Consider the following 17,043-nt stretch of genomic DNA (forward strand, 5'->3'; position numbering starts at 1 on the left):
GCTTGCATTTAGCATTCTTCGAAACATATTTACTGCAAGTGTTCTCAAACATTTCTCTACATGCTTTTCAGACTTGGTGTCACTTACATTTACTAATACAACAAGGTGCTAAATGCAGCATGCCAATTGTGTTGTTAGAAATGTCTTAATTACAACAGCTCTTAGCACTAATCTACGTGCATTACAGAATGAGCATAAGTTCCATGCACTAATATAACACTGTTCTCAATGCAGCTTGCATGCAGCATCTTAGAAACATCTTGATTACAGCTGTTCTTGAAAAGTTCTCTCCATGCTTTACAGAACGGCTGTGCCTTTCTTTCACTGATATAACACTATTTTAAATGCAGCTTGCAGTTAGTGTCTGAGAAACATCTGCATGTGTATGCCAATCAACTCTTTTTTTATTGAGATACACTTAACATATACCATTACATTAATTTCCAGCAAATAGCATACTGCTTCAATATTTGTTTATGTTGTAAAATGATCACCACGATAAGTCTAGTTAGCATCCATCAACACACATAGTTACGGTATTTTTTCTTATTATGAGAACTTTTAAGATCTACTCTCTTATCAACTTTTAAGATCTACTCTCTTATCAACTTTCAAATATACAATACAGTATTGCAATATATTAACTATGGCCACCACATTGTACATTACATCCCCAGGACTTATTTATTTTAAAACTGGAAGCTTGTACCTTTTGATCACCTTCACCCACTTTGCCCACTGCCCACCCCCTGCCTCTAGCAACCACCAACCTGCTCTCTGTATCTACGAACTTTTGAAAATTGACTTTCAAATATAGCTATCTTGAATCATGAGAATTAACCCTTCTTTGCTGTTATATATTGTTTTAGAGATCACTGGACTTCATTTTTAATTTTCTATCAATTTGAATCAAAGTTTATGAGCAACAGGGGTCTGCAATGTTTCTTCTTACATATTTAATGGGATTTATTGTGAATATATCTGGGCCTGGAGTTTTGTAAGAGAGCTTTTAATTACATGACTTTACTTTTATAAGCTGTGTTTTCTAGGAAGTTTACCATTTCAACTACATTATCATATTTAATGACTGAAAGTTGTTCATGATATCTTTTTATAATCTCCTTAAGGTATATGTGAACAGTAAGAATATCACTGTTTTTCATTCTCGATAATGGTTAGTTGAGTAATTCCCCCCCTTTTTTGTTTTTGTTTTCAGTGAAGCACACCAGAGGTTTAGCCACATTAAATTTTTTTTTTTTTTTTGATTTTATTTATTTGACAGAGAGAGAGAGCAAAAGCAGGGGAAGTGGCAGGCAGAGGGAGTGGGGGAAACAGACTTCCTGATGAACAGGGAGCCTGATGCGGGGCTTGATCCCAAAACCCTGGGATTATGACTGAGCCAAAGGCAGAGGCTTAACTGACTGAGCCACCCAGGTGCCCCCATATTACTAATCCTATTAAAGAATCAACTTCTGGTTATTCTTGTTATATGTTTGTTTTATTAATTTCTGTTCTCATTTTTGTTATTTTCTTCACCTATATATATATATATTTTTTTTTTTTTGGTTAAATTTGTTGTCATTTTATTGCAATTACCCAAGGAGAGTGATTGTATCAGAGATAACCAGACTTGCTCATTTTCCAATATATTCCTTTTAAGGTATACAATTTCCTCTAAGGAGCATTGATTTCCATGAAGCAAAAACAAATTTTTACATAGGCACCTTCATTAGTAATCAAATCATAGTATGTTCTGATTTACTTTGTGATTTTTTTCTTTGAATTTTGGGTTATTTGGAAATAGAGTTATTAATATCTCAATACAGAAATGATTTTCTAGTTATATTTTATTATTGATTTCTGGTTCAAATTTATTCTGGAGTCAGGAAATATATTCAGAATTATTTCAATCCTTTGAAATTATTGAGGCATCCTTTAGACCCAATATGTTGTTAATTGTCATAAATGCCTGGTGTGTGATTTTCACAGGCTAAATTTGATGGATATAGTGTGTTTATAAACATCTATTTGGTCAGTATATTAACTGTGTATCAAAATCTCTAAAACCTTGCAGGTTTTTCCCCCTTCAGCTTATTCAATCAATCACATCCCTGCTCTCTAGTGGCCAGAAATATTAATGTGCTTTCTTATGTGGTATGTGGGAGACAAATGACACTGTCTGGTCAGTTAGGTATGATTGTTCACAAGTCTCTTTAAAACTGCTTAAATGTTTTGGAGGAGGAAAGGAACAGAGTAAGAAATGTGGGAAATAATGAGTATTTTTTTATTTTTATATTTTAAAAAATAAAAAGCGCTATTCCACGGAGCCAAAAGTTAGATGAATTCTGTCCTTTTATCCCTATGGCCACAGTTTGTAGGTCCGAGTGTATATCCATAGCACAGTGACTATGTCCTCTTCCTAAACTGGATGGAGGCAATAGGACTCCAACATTACTATGTCATATTCTACCCCCATCTCTTTTTGTTGCCTTTTTAAAAATTATTTTGAAACTTCTGGAAATGAAGCTTCTCCTTTCCTTATTGATGTATTTAAGGCTATAAATTTTGCCTCTAAGCATAGCTTTGAGTGCATCCTAAATATTTTAATGTGCCATAATTTCATTACTGTTCAAGTGAAAATATTTTCTAATTTTCTTTGTGATTTCTTTCATAAGTCATGGGTTATTTGGTTATGTAATGTTCTGTCTTGGGTTTGGTCCCTCAACACTTACCACATTAGCTGTTTCCTAAGTACTTCAAGAACTTACTACATGTATTTGTCCCATTTCTATCATTGTTGTAGATGGAAAGAAGAGCCTTATATAAGCTAATCTGGCTAGAAATTGAAGTTTAAGTATGTTTTAGATCTATAAAATAGATCAATATGAAAATAACAAAATTCTGTTACCCATGCTAAAGTATACACATACCTGAATTCTTCGTACTTGTAGAAAGCATCCAAAAATTTCTTGAAATTTCCAGTGTTTGATTACGATATAGATAATTCAGTGTAATTTTATCATCAGAGCAATTTTATGATAGTATAATTGAGTTGCTTGAGGAGCATTTACACTTTTTTTTAATATCAGTATTGAAATATGGAATTAAAAAGGCATTTTTGATTAACTTTCTTGTTATCTATTTGTTCATTCATGATGACTAGACATGAATTTCTCAAAACAGCCCACCCAGTCCCAGGGTGAGCTAACAGAATCCTGTTCTACTCAGAATCCCATGACAATTATAAGTGATGAAGGGGCAAAAATATTGCACAAAGTACCTAAAACTGAACTTTCAAAAAATATTTTTTTCTTAAATTTCACCTAGCTTTAAAGCTTGACTTTTTTTTTTTCGGTTTATTGAAGCATAATTGATATAAAAAACACTGCACATAATTATTGTATACAATTTGGTGAGTTTGAATTCTGAACTAGAGTTGGCAAAAACTGCCTCTGTCAATTTCAAAATAAAAGTCAGTTTGCCTATCAGTATGAGAAAGTAAGTATTCATTCATTCACGTCTCATGTGCCCAAACTTCAAGGATCCTATAGACATACTACTGCTGTATCCAGATACCAGAAAACATATTGACATGGTTAGAGACTTTAACTGCAGGATTCTTTAATTTTTTAAAAATTTAAAATCAATTAATTAACATATAATGTGTTATTAGTTTCAGAGGTAGAGTTCAGTGATTCATCAGTTGCATATAACACCCAGTGCTCATTCCAAGTGCCCTCCTTAGCACCCATGATCCAGTTACCCCATCCCCCCTCCTACCTCCCCTTCCGCAACCCTCAGTTTATTTCCTAGAGTTAAGACTCTCTTATGGCTTGTCTCCCTCTCTGATTTCTTTGATTTCAAAGTCAAAAGACATTTATGGAGATCTCAAAGACTGTCCCTTATAACAGATACTGCTCTATTCATTTTATAAGAATTATCTCCTTTAATACAGTAAACCTGTGAGCTAATCGCTTAGATTATTATTGCTGTTATTGTCACTTGCCAAATTTGGTAAAAAAAAAAAAAAAAAGGTGAATTATTTGCCCAAGATGAATCCCTCAGAAAGTTGTGTATTCCAGATTTGAACCCTTGATGCCTGATTCTAGACCCTTGTTTTAGTTCCCATCTCCACAGTAGTACCTAAACGTTGGACCTGAAGCAGGTGTGTTTGCTGAAGGAAATTAATTTGAGACAATTATGTGTCTTTTAAACATGGACATATCCGGTACATGGGGCTGAGCCCAGCAGGCCTGAGCTACTTGGAATAAAAGTCTGTGGGGCCTCCTGAATTTTTTCTACCCATCCCTACAGTCCACTTCTGAGTAAGTCTCCTGTGTCAGGGGCTTTTGTTATGCTGCTTAGACTGTGCCTCAGCCCTGCAGTGCCAGAAACCACCTCCCCCCTTGTCATTCTGTGACCCAAGTGCTTAGTGCAGCCTGCTCAAGTGGAGCCATTGTTTTCATTCATTCCACTTGGACATCCAAATCCTGACCCGTGAGGAGCTCCTGCACTGCCCTGAAGACTGCTGTGTGCGCAAGTTGGTCTCAGGTCCCAGTCCTGAGTTCCTGAGTGGGTTTTTGAAAGAAAGAGCACTCAGCTGAGCCAAATAACTAGAGACATGATCAGATGTGTATTCTCAGAGACTGTGTGAAAACAGCAGTGCTTAAAAATCAAAAAAAAAAAATAAATTAAAAGAAAAAAAACAGGGCAAAACAGGACAAAACAGCACTATGGCAGAGAAAATTCTCTGAGAAAAGATATGTGACCCAGACGGGAAATATTTGCTTATTCTTTCTACATGCATGGCCCCATTTCCAGTTATTCAGTCTCATATATTTAAAATCATGCAATTTCAGTTTCTAATAGCATATATGAAATACTTTCACTATAAAACTGGAAGGTACAGTTCACTACAAGGTGGTAGGACACGAACAGAATTAGGAGCCGCACAGGTGGCGGCCTGAAAACAGCTGCCCAATGCCAGCTGCACAGGCTTGGACAGGTTAGAAAATCTCTGCTCCCTCCTGAGTGAGGAGATGGTATGGTCAAATACCACTTACAACTTCACTGTCCAAGATAGTAGCTACTAGCCCTATGCCTTAAAATTAAATTCAGTCCTTCAGCTATTCTAGCCACATTTCAAGTACTCAAGAGCCACATGGGGCTTGGGACGCCTGGCTGGCTCTGTCAGTTCAGCAGCGGACTCTTGATTTAGCTCAGGTCATGATCTCAGGGTCATGAGATTAATCCCCGTGGCGAAGCCTGCTTAAGATTCTTTTTCATCCTCTCTCTCTGCCCTTCCCCCCATCTCTGGTGTGCTCCCCCTCTCTCTGAAAAAAAAAAGAAAAAGAAAAAACAAAAAAGAACCACATGGGGCTAATAGCTATCAAACTAGAATACTGGACAGAACATGCACAAAATCATCACAGAACATTCTACTGGACAGGGCTGGTCTATAAAAAGTGGATCAAATATAAATTAAACACAGTGCTGGGAACATATTACCATTTAACAAATAATAGTTGTATATTCAAGATTCTTATGTTTGTGAATCTGTAAAAAGCCTGATATATAAATCCACTCTTTATGCTCTAAGTTTCCCCCCCCCCCATAAAAATCTTCAGGGCTGTCAAAGGAATATCCATCAACCAATGCATTTATGAAAGGAAAGAGAATGCAAGTTAGGCTTGGGGAGAACTGGCATCCCAGTACAAAACTCAGTAACCATACAAAAGAAAAAAAATCAAAATCACCATGATGTCCTACATTCATGGTGGAAAACAGCAATATTCTCATAATTACCAAATAAGAAAAAGCTTAACTTTCAAAAATATTGAGCTTAGCTTCTACTGCATGAGCAGAGGATCCCCTGATTTCTTTAAATCTTCCTAAATAAAACATGATTTTAATTTCTACAACTTTAGTTTGATTTCTGGGATCATTAACTTTTTGTTATAAATGTTATGAATTTTAAATGTTTAAGTGTCATTTGACTGAAATGGAAATACAACTGTTTGGTATATTGTACTTCTATCCAATGTCCTTGCTAAATGGGCTTATTAAATCTAATGGCTTATCAATAATTTTTTCTAAATTTTTTGCTGTCTCCTATTAATAATTCTTTTATAATTGTAACATCTTTTATTTCTTTGCTTGCCTTATGGTACTGGCTAGGACTGAAAACAATATAGAACTTTTTGCCTATTTATTTCAGATGGAAAGCTTTAAAATCTTTTATTTAGGGAATTATTTTTAATTACAGATTTAATTTATGTAACAGGTCAGTATTTGTTTCTTTTTTCTGCTCCTGCTATTTTTAATAATAGTTGTGGCTCTAGAAATAAGACCATTTTGTATAAATTTTCACACTTAATGGCTAAACCTTGTTTCTGATAACCTCTCATGATTTTTCATGTCTGTTATTAATGTAGTGATACCACTTTTCAAATTTCTGATATTATTTGAGGCTTCTTCATTTTTTCTTAATAAATTTAGCCAGAAATTTAGGTCTCAATAATCCGTTTAAAGATTACACTTGATTCATTACCCTTACTTCACGTTTTTTTTTTTTTTATTAGTTGCTTCAGTCTGATTTCTGTGCTACTATTTAGACTTTCTCCAATTTTAAAAATTAGGTTATAAATTCCAAGAAACTCGTTTTGGCAAACAAAATCCAGTAATACATAAAATGATAAAACATCATAACACAGAAAGATTTGTTCCTGGGGGGGGGGGAATGGCAAATTAAATATTTGAAAATCTATCAGTGCAAGTAATCACATTAAGAGGAAAAAGGGGAAAATAAAAAAAAAAATCATTTCTCAATGCAGAAAACGACATGATAAAATTCATTATACATCCATGATAAGTACTCTTAGCAAAGGAGGCATTTTTTTTTTTTTTTTTTTTTTACTCATCTACTGAAATATATTTGTAAAACAACAAAGAGCTCACAGAGGAAATTAAAAAGCACCACTTGTGAGCAGAATGATAGAGGACACATTATGAAAGGCTTGCCTGTCACAATACCGGACAAACCTCCGTGAAAGACAGGGAACAAAGGGCCACCATGAGTTAAGCGAGCAAGAGAAAATAAAAGCCAGGGTCACACAGGGGACAGTAGCTTATTATGCTGCATCAGGATTGTATGAGGTCGGCAGCTTCTGCACAGTGGGAAGGGAGAATTGGAAATCACTATAAATTAAGACATCTGAAAGCGCTAAAGTGGCCTCAGATCAGAAGCACTCGCTGCTAAAGCCTTGCCTGCAAAGAGCATTTCCAAAGTAAGCTTGCAAGAATTTCCAGAATAAAGACCAAAAGAAATCATGTCTTGTCAACAAAAAGCTTTCCACAGTGACAGCCATAAGGCTAGGAAGAAAAAACACACACACACACACACACACACAAAGACCCATGTAGACATAAAATGGAGTGAACAGGAAAAAAAAAAAACAAAAACATATATATATAATATTCATGAACGAGACGTTCCAGCATAAGCAGTGACGTGGGGGGCGGGGGGATTATGATTTTTAAAACAGGCATATATGAAAAAGCAATAAAATACAATGTGTCTGAGTGAACACTGGAAGAGATTAAATTAAAACCTCAAAGAGCTGTGATTACGTCCTCCAGAGAAGCGCGCGAGCGAGAGGCATTGGGATCGGCCAGCTGGCGTGCAGAGGAGCAGGGCAAAGGCCGGGGAAGGGGCGGGGCAGCCCCGACTGACGAGAACAAAGGAGGATACGGAATCACCGAACACGCTGTACGGACCGTACAGAATGAATAGAGGACTGACGTTGCCCCCACAGGAAGTGTCCGCCGCGCCTGCCCAGAGAGGAAGTAGGAACCCATAGTCACAGGAAGAGAGCAGGGGAGAAGGAAAAGAGATGCACACTTCATAGATAAGACACCCCGGTGCCAGCTCCGGCTCTCTGGGCCTCAAGCCTAAAGGAAGAGACACCGGAGAAGTTCCGGTACCATTTGGGGAGACGAAGCTGCCATGGAAGAGCCTGCAGCTCCCACTGAAGCCTCTGAGACACCTGGGGCATCTCCGGGTGCCGAGGCAGCAGGGGAGGGTGCAACTGGGCCTTCCCTCCGCACGCGCCCGGTCTTCCGGCAGTTTGCAGCTGCAGGTCCGGCCCCCCTCCGCACGTCACGTCTGAGGCCTGCCCAGGCTGCAGGGGGAGGGGCTGGGCCCAGTCGCCTGCCGGGCCGGAGTGGTGGCAGCTGGACGAAGCAAGTCACCTGCAGGTATTATCTGCATGGGCTTTGCAAGGAGGGGGAGAACTGTCGTTACTCTCATGACCTCTCAGGCCGGCAGTTGGCCAGGGAGGGCCATGGTTCACCGCCTTGGGCCTCTGCAGACCAAGGCCCTAGCACGGCTGCGCACACTGAGACCCTGCCTCAGGAAGTGGCGGAAGCCCCCCCTGCTGCGTCCTCTTGCTCCTTGCCTGTGATTGGCTTGGCTGCTGAAAGGGGTTTCTTTGAAGCTGAGAGAGACACTGCAGGCCTTGAAGCTGCTGGAGGAGCAGGTGCAGAAGGCTGGGAGAATGCCATTGAGTTTGTTCCTGGGCAACCCTACCGGGGCCGCATTTTCCCTTTTGTTCCCAGGGCTCCTCTGCAGAGCTCAGTGACTGAGAGGGAACAGATTGCAGTGGGAAGGGGGCAGCAGCTTTGCCGGGATGCTGCCATGGGGCAGTGCTTTCGTGGGGAGAGCTGCATGTATCTCCATGGAGAGATATGCGATATGTGTGGGCTTCAGGTCTTGCACCCTGTGGATGCTGTGCAGAGGGCAGACCATATAAAGGCTTGCATTGAAGCACACGAGAAGGATATGGAACTCTCGTTTGCAGTGCAGCGAAGTATGGACAAAGTGTGTGGCATCTGCATGGAGGTTGTCTATGAGAAAGCCAACCCCAGTGACTGCCGCTTTGGCATCCTCTCCAACTGCAACCACACCTACTGTCTTAAGTGTATCCGCAGGTGGAGGACTGACAAACAGTTTGGCAACAGGATCGTCAAGTCCTGTCCACAGTGCAGGGTCACCTCCAACTTTGTCATTCCCAGTGAGTTCTGGGTGGAGGAGGAGGAAGAGAAGCAGAAACTTATTCAGCAGTACAAGGAGGCAATGAGCAACAAGACTTGCAGGTATTTTGCTGAAGGCAGGGGTTTCTGCCCATTTGGAGAGAACTGTTTTTACAAGCATGCAGACCCTGAGGGCCCGGGAGAGGATCCTCAGAGGCAGGGTGCTGGGGAATCCGGTGCTCACTGCAGTCAACTTTTGGAGCCTACTCAGGTGGGAGAGGGTGAGATGCCCTTTAAAAGCAGTAAAAAAGAGCTTGTCATGCTTCGGCTGGCCAATCTGTTGTTTAAGTGTTTTCTTTCACTGGCAAATGATGAGCTTTCTTTCTCAGAGGACCAGTGGGACTTGCTTCATTATGAGCGGGAAAATTTTTTTCAGTTTGATCTGTGGCATTATGCTGTGGCATGTGGTCTGTTGTGCTAAGGCTCTGCCATCTGCTGTTGCTTGTTTTCTGTTTATAGACACATCTATCATTCACAGAGGCTATTGAAGCCATTTTTATAAAGCATTCATCTCTGTTTTCTTGTCCATCCCCATTTCAAGGTTATGGTGCTTTACTGTGGTGAACTGTAACAAAAAGTCCTTAAAGTTATTGTTTGATGAAATGAATATTACTGTAGTTTATGGTTTATTTTGTCATCTCTGTTTTCAACAGGATTGACTCAGTTCTAGTCTAGTGTTTACAGAATTTCCACACTCATTTTGAAGTCCCTCAAGAATAAATGTGACAGGGTGAAGGGAGAAGTCTTAACTGAACAAGGAGCTTTTTGCTACTACAGCCTTAAGAAATGGACCCTCGCAGGGCCTTTGTGGTACAACTGCTCATCTTTGTTGTTTACATGTCTGTTCCTTCCCTCATTCCCCTTCAAGTGCACTCTTGAACATGTGGTTACCTTGTGGTTTTGTGTTTTACTTGACCAGAACCAGGTGTGTATGTTTACATGTTTTTATCCTGTTAAGCTTGATGTGAAATTATTTATATTTGAAAGTCTATATTTAATAATTATGTATATGCATATAAATGTATATAAAAGTTACATAATTGGAGATATATATAAAAGATACACCATCATATAATATAGTATATGGAAGAGCTGCAAGCTGAAAGTGAAAGGCTAATAGGATTTGCTGTTTTGTTGAGCGTGAGGTGTGTAAATAATCTTTCTGTCCTTTTCGCAGGCTCAGTGGTTAGCATCTAATGAAATCAGATATTCAAGTGGCTCTGGTCAGTTGTAGCAGACACAGATAAAGGACTTACAAAATAGGACATTGGTAATTCCTATGATGGCATTAATAGCTCACTGTGCTATTATACATACAGAAATGTGTGTTCCCATGCAGTTTAGCACAATCTCATTATTCCTTATAACAGCACAATCAATCCTGAACTCTCTGAGTTCTTTGTATTCAGTAGACATTCAAAAAAGGGGATTTTGACAAAAGTTTTCGACATATAAGTGACAAGATTATAAAACAAAAGAATAACAAAAGTATTGAAACCAATCATAAGAATGGAAAGATAAAAATAGTGAAATATATAAAGGGACAAAAACTAAAATACAATAGTGATAAGGGAATATTATAACACAATTACACTATCAAATTAAATGAATATGGCTTAAAAACTAAAACTCCGGGCGCCTGGGTGGCTCAGTTGGTTAAGTGACTGCCTTCAGCTCAGGTCATGATCCTGGAGTCCCTGGATCGAGTCCCACATCCGGCTCCCTGCTTGGCAGGGGGTCTGCTTCTCCCTCTGACCCTCCCCCCTCTCATGTGCTCTTTCTCATTCTCTCTCTCTCAAATAAATAAATAATCTTTAAAAAAAAAACAAAAAACTAAAACTCCAAGATGATCAGACTTTTTTTTTTAAAGATTTTATTTATTTATTTATTGGACAGAGAGACAGCGAGAGCAGGAACACAAGCAGGGGAGTGGGAGGGGGAGAAGCAGGCTTCCCATGGAGCAGGGAGCCCAATGTGGGGCTCGATCCCAGGACCCTGGGATCATGACCTGAGCCGAAGGCAGACGCTTAACGACTGAGCTACCCAGGTGCCCCAAGATGGTCAGACTTGATTAAAATTAAAATGAAACTGTATGCTGTTTAAAATACACAGCTACAACATAAGAATACAGAAACATTAAAAGTAATAGAATGAAAAAAATGCAATGCTGTGGCTTTTGCAATAGAGGAAGTTGATATTAAGGACAAATGCATTGCTGGAGATAAATAAGGTTAGTATATAGACATTATAATTTACCTGGAAGATAGAACTATTACAATTTTATATTCGTTTAATAACACAGCATCAGATATACAAATAGATAATCAATAAGAAAAATACAAAATTTAAGTGGACAGTTTTCATACGTCTTTTTAGTAACTGAACAAGCAAATGAAGTGAAACCCAGCACAATTCTAACGATTTATCTAATGTAAAATGTGTAGAATTCTGTATGCATCAACTGCAGAACATTCTTCTCTTGGCTGAGAGGTGAAGATATGCCAGGTGCATCAGTTCCAGGAGATCCAGATTTCCTGACCATTCAGCAAAGGCAGGGTACATTTACAGAGTTTGTGCCATGTACTAAGCACTCTCCAAAGCACCAGTTTAATTCCCAGACCAACCTTATGAAGTACTTGCTATAACTTTATGAAGCAAGTACTTTATATATAGAGAGAGAGAGATTAAATTTGCCCATATAGCTATGGCCCATAGGTATAAATTAGTGGAACCACAAATGGAATTCAGTGGTCTATTTCCAGAACACAGGCACCATGCTTCCTCTTCCCTCAACTACATGCCCAGGATCACCTGGACCAGCTGAATATTGCTAATGGTAACATGTGTGCAATCTCTTCAGTATGGATGGTTCAGCCGGGTGGGACAGAGATGGACATAAATAAGCTCCTAAGAGAATGTGGGGGCTGTGGGGCTTTGTCTTTTGGCTTACAGACTCAGTATTTCTTAGTCCCTTACTCACAATATGCCTCAGCTTCCCAAATTTTTACACTGCTTCTCCCTTCTTACATGATTCCTGATTTTATTGGTAAGTATTTCAGCCCATTTCACTGGCATCTTTGCCATATTTCTTCCATATTGATTCCTCTCATCCAAAGAATTCACCAATCAAGAGGCTGTGGATGCCTCACTATTACTCTCATGCAGGGTGAGTGATTCCAAACAAAATTCAAACATGCTGGTACCCCTGAGGCCACCCCCGTCATGCAGGGGAAAGAGGGCTCAGATGACCAAACAACCAAAGAAAAGGACCAGATGGGTCACTCTCAAAGACTGTACTGACACCAAAGTCTCAAGAGTTTTGAATAGTGGCTAAGCTGCTGTTAAGGAGGGGTTTTTAAGCTGAGCTTGGAAAGCTTTGAAAACTTTGTCCTAATCTACACTACCTAATGTTCTGAAATAGCATGTTTTTATCCAAATAGCATCTTGCAACAATCATAATAAAGTTCAGGAGATACAGTGGAACAAGGATTGGCAGAAGATAAAGTGGTTTTGGTGACAATGAATATAATTAGAATTCAGACTCTGCTTCTTACCAGCCATGAAGTCTGGAGCAAGTTACTTTAATTTTCTATACCTCATTTTTTTTTATATGAGAAGTGGGTACAGCACCACCTATTTTGCAGGGTTGTTATGATGATCAAATGTAATCAGGACAAAGAACTTGAAACATAGATGGTATTTTTAAAGTGGCATGTGTAAAAATGGCATTTATGTGTGTTTGTGACCTCAGAAGAGTTTGCACAAGAATCAATACTCCACGAAGTTTTTCCCTTTGGAAATCTTTGGAACTTGTGTTAAAGTAACATTATTATTTTACGATTTTTTGTAGCATGGGGGCACATTACCTTTATAGTCATAATTTCAAAAAGATCAAGTAATTTTTCAAAAAAAGTCATTCAGTCAAAACTAAAAATGTGCTATTTAATTCTTGAAATACAGTAAGCAACAAAAATATGTATTATTTGTGATGGATGTCTACATGAGGAAAATAAATAAAATAATGTTTAAAAAATGGGATTTTTCTGTTCCCTCATTAGCTCATTCAGAGGTCAAATAAAGGGATGTCACTGCCACCAGGTCTGGGAAAAGTGTTCCAAGGGCTTGCTCACGAAGACAGCTGGGCCACTCCTGTCGCAGTCAGAAACAAAGGAGCCCTTGCCACACAAAAGTTTTCTTTGTGAGTGATTCACAGTGTGTGCTGCCCCCTCCTCCACTAGGATTCATGGACTCAGCCCAGGAGTCTGTACAGAAGATACCATTTTAACCACACACACACACACACACACACACACACACACACACACACACACGCCTGCGTGAAACAAGTCTGATTTGCTTATGCTTCACATGACTAATTTGGTGGATGTACAGACTTAGAAATATGCTAACATTTTATCTAATATTCCTTCCCCTCTAACACATGGAAATCACTTTGTCTCACATGCCATTAAATCCATTTACTGCATTTCAAGAACTTAAAGGAAAAAAATTCCAGTCCATAGTTGGCACCCATATGCATTTTTTATTTTGCACTTTTGTAAACATCTTGGGGGACTGTTTTTTGTTTTCACAGTAGATGCTGAACCTCAGCCTCAGTGTAAGATGGAGTTGGGGTGGGAACGGGTAAAGGGAGTCTTGGAAAATAACCCAGCACTAGAGCAAAAAAGTAAATTAATGCATGTCAGGATTTTTGCCATAAAAATATATAGTATATCAAATTTTCCAGTGTTGTATGGACACTAACAAACTATCAGATCATAATGAAACCTGAGTGGTGAAGGGGGGGAGGTCAGGCTCAGGGTCTGCCAACTGATGAGCTGTGGAGTCACTCAGGGATTTCTGAAACAAGACAGAGCTGGCTGAACGCCACCATCTAATTCTACTGCCAGGGGTAAGACCAAGGGGAAAAATTCCAACCTCACAAAGAAACCATCCTGGTTTCCAAGTCATAACCCCGGCCAGTGCATGGTTGGGGCACTGGACACAAGCTGCTGGTGCTCTTAGTTTGAGTACCAGATCAAATACAGAGTAGCCAGTAAATGTGGACTGCAAATAAAGAACACTTAAAAAAAAAAAAAAAAAAAAAAGGAACTGTCAATTACATGAGAAGTTAGTAGTCAGGCAATATTCTCCAATGTCAATACAAGAAAATTAGCCACCACCATGTGAAGCTTCTTTTAAATATCTCTTTTAAAATAATTTGATGAAAGAGTGAATTCAAAGTAATTTAGCAGGACAAAATAATAAAAAATTATACGATAATTTGTAAGATGGTACTGAATCTCTGCTCAGAATAAACTAATTTTAAATACCAATATACATTGTCTAGAAAGACAAATCACAAATAGGTATTCAAATCTGTAAATTTTATTTTTTTAAAGATTTTATTTTATTTTTTTGACAGAGAGACACCTAGCAAGAGAGGGAACAGAAGCAGGGGGAGTGGGAGAGGGAGAACAGGCTTCCCGTGTAGCAGGGAGCCCAACGCAGGGCTCGATCCCAGCACCCTGGGATCATGACCTGAGCCGAAGGCAGACGCTTAATGACTGAGCCACCCAGGCATCCCACAAATCTATAAATTTTAAAGAAATTGCAACATAGAGGTAAACAGAAAGAATTACGAATGATTAAAACAAAAATTAGTGGATCAGAAAATTGAAATATAAAAGTTGTTTCTTGGGGCACCTGGGTGGCTCAGTTAAGTGACCAACTCTATATTTCTGCTCAGGTCATGACCTCAGGTTCGTGAGATTGAGCCCCGTGTTGTGCTCTGGGTTGGGTATGGAGCCTGGTTAAGATTCTCTCCCGCTCCCTCTGCCCCTCCACCCCACACATGCATGTGCTCTCTTTCTCTCTAAGAAAAATAAATAAAAGCTGTGTCTTTGAAAAAAAAAAAACAACAGATAAACCATTAATTTAAAAAAAATAAAGGACAAGGTGCAATTAAAATCGGAAACAATAAATAGGAAGAAATCAAAGATTAAAAGACAAGAAATGGGAGATAAATTCTTGTTACACTGATGCAAACACATTTGATAATGGGAAATAAATTTAAAATCTACATGAATATAATTTTTCAGACATTAATCTAGAAGACAAACTAATTACTAATGAGAAGTTAAGGTTGTCAGGAATGTACTTAGCCCTGTCCCCCCAAAGAAGAGAAGAGCAGGAAAAGACATTTGCCCCAGAAATTTACCAAAACCTTTAAATATATTATAATGTTATATAAATCATTCCAGAGAACAGAAGAAAGGGGACAGTTACATAACTTATGCGTGACACATATCATCAGTATCAAAATGTTACACCAACACAATACAAAAATAACTAGAATTCGATATCATTTGTGAATATTGATGCCAAAATAGTTCAAATGAAATATTAACAAACAAAAAACAGCACAGTAGAAGAATAAGAAATCAGAAAGGGGTAGATTATATTCCAGGAAAAAGAATGGAAGAATATTAGACAATATTTATCTTAATATATCAAAATAATAATCATATGAGCATCTTCATATAACCAAAAAAGAAAACTAAACTCATGATCATTATTATTATTTAAAACAATACAGATGTATAAAATATAAAATTCTATACATGTATGTATACATATAGAGTATAAAGTCTATTTTTTTAAGTTTTTATTCAAATTCCAGTTAACATACAGTGTTATAGTTTTTTCAGGTGTACAATATAGTGATTCAACACTTCCATACATCACCCGGTGCTCATCACTAGTGCCCTCCTTAATCTCCATAACCTATTTCATCCATCCCCCCACCTCTCTCCCCTCTGGTAACCATCAGTTTGTTCTCTGTAGTTAAGTCTGTTTATTGGTTTGCCTCTCTTTCTCTTTTCTTTTTCTCTTTGCTCATTTGTTTTGATTCTTAAATTCCACATATGAGTGAAATCATATGGTATGTCTTTCTCTGACTTATTTCACTTAGCACATTACTCTCTAGCTCCATCCATGCCATTGCAAATGGCAAGATTTCATTCTTTTTTATGGCTGGATAATACTCCATTCTTTATATATGCCACATTTTCATTATCCATTCATCACTCCATGGGCACTTGGGCTGTTTACATAATTTGGCTATTGTAGATAATGCTTCTATAAACCTAGGCATGCATGTATCCTTTTGAATTAGTATTTTTGTAGTCTTTGGGTAAATACCTAGTAGTGCAATTGTTGGGACCTAGGGTAGTTCTATTTTTAGCTTTCTGAGGAACCTCCATACTGTTTTCCAGAGTGGCTGCACCAGTTTGCATTCCCACCAATGGTGCAAGAGGGTTCCCTTTCTCTATATCCTCACCAACACCTGTTGTTTCTTGTGTTGTTGATTTTAGCTATTCTGATAGGTGTGAGGTGATATTATAGTTTTGATTTGTATTTCCCTGGTGATGAGTGATGTTGAGTATCTTTTCATATGTCTGTTGGCCATCTGTATGTCTTCTTTGGAAAAATATCTGTCATATCTTCTACCCATTTTTAATTGAATTATTCATTTTTAGGTGTTGAGTTTTGTAAGTTCTTTATATATTTTGGATACTCATCCTTTATCAGATATGTCATTTGCAAATATCATCTCCCATCCTGTAGGTTGCCTTTTAGTTTTATTAATTGTTTCCTTCAATGTACAGAAGCTTTTTATTTTGATGAAGTCTCAATATTTTTGCTTTTGTTTCCCTTGCCTCAGGAGACATATCTAGTAAGAAGTTGCTACCGGTGATGTCAAAGAGGTTACTGCCTCTGTTCTTCTGTAGGATTTTTATGATTTCAGGTCTCATATTTAGGTGTTTAATCCATTTTGAATATTTTGTGTGTGTGTGGTGTAAGAAAGTGATCCAGTTTCATTCTTCTGCATGTTGCTGTCCAGTTTTCCTAACACCAGTTGTTGAAGAGACTGTCTTTTTTCCATCGGAT

At 38.3% G+C, this 17,043-nt stretch overlaps 1 protein-coding gene across 1 annotated transcript; it reads left to right on the top strand.

The window, feature by feature from the left end:
- The first annotated feature begins 7,899 nt into the window (after positions 1-7,899).
- On the top strand, positions 7,900-13,048 carry MKRN3 (makorin ring finger protein 3). Its single transcript, XM_078078701.1, has one exon. The coding sequence runs from the start codon at positions 8,006-8,008 to the stop codon at positions 9,509-9,511; it is 1,506 nt and encodes a 501-aa protein (XP_077934827.1). The 5' UTR covers positions 7,900-8,005; the 3' UTR covers positions 9,512-13,048.
- Positions 13,049-17,043: the final 3,995 nt, after the last annotated feature.

The sequence above is a fragment of the Halichoerus grypus genome, chromosome 8 (assembly GCF_964656455.1).
Source record: "Halichoerus grypus chromosome 8, mHalGry1.hap1.1, whole genome shotgun sequence".
In the NCBI taxonomy this organism is placed as follows: Eukaryota; Metazoa; Chordata; class Mammalia; order Carnivora; family Phocidae; genus Halichoerus; species Halichoerus grypus.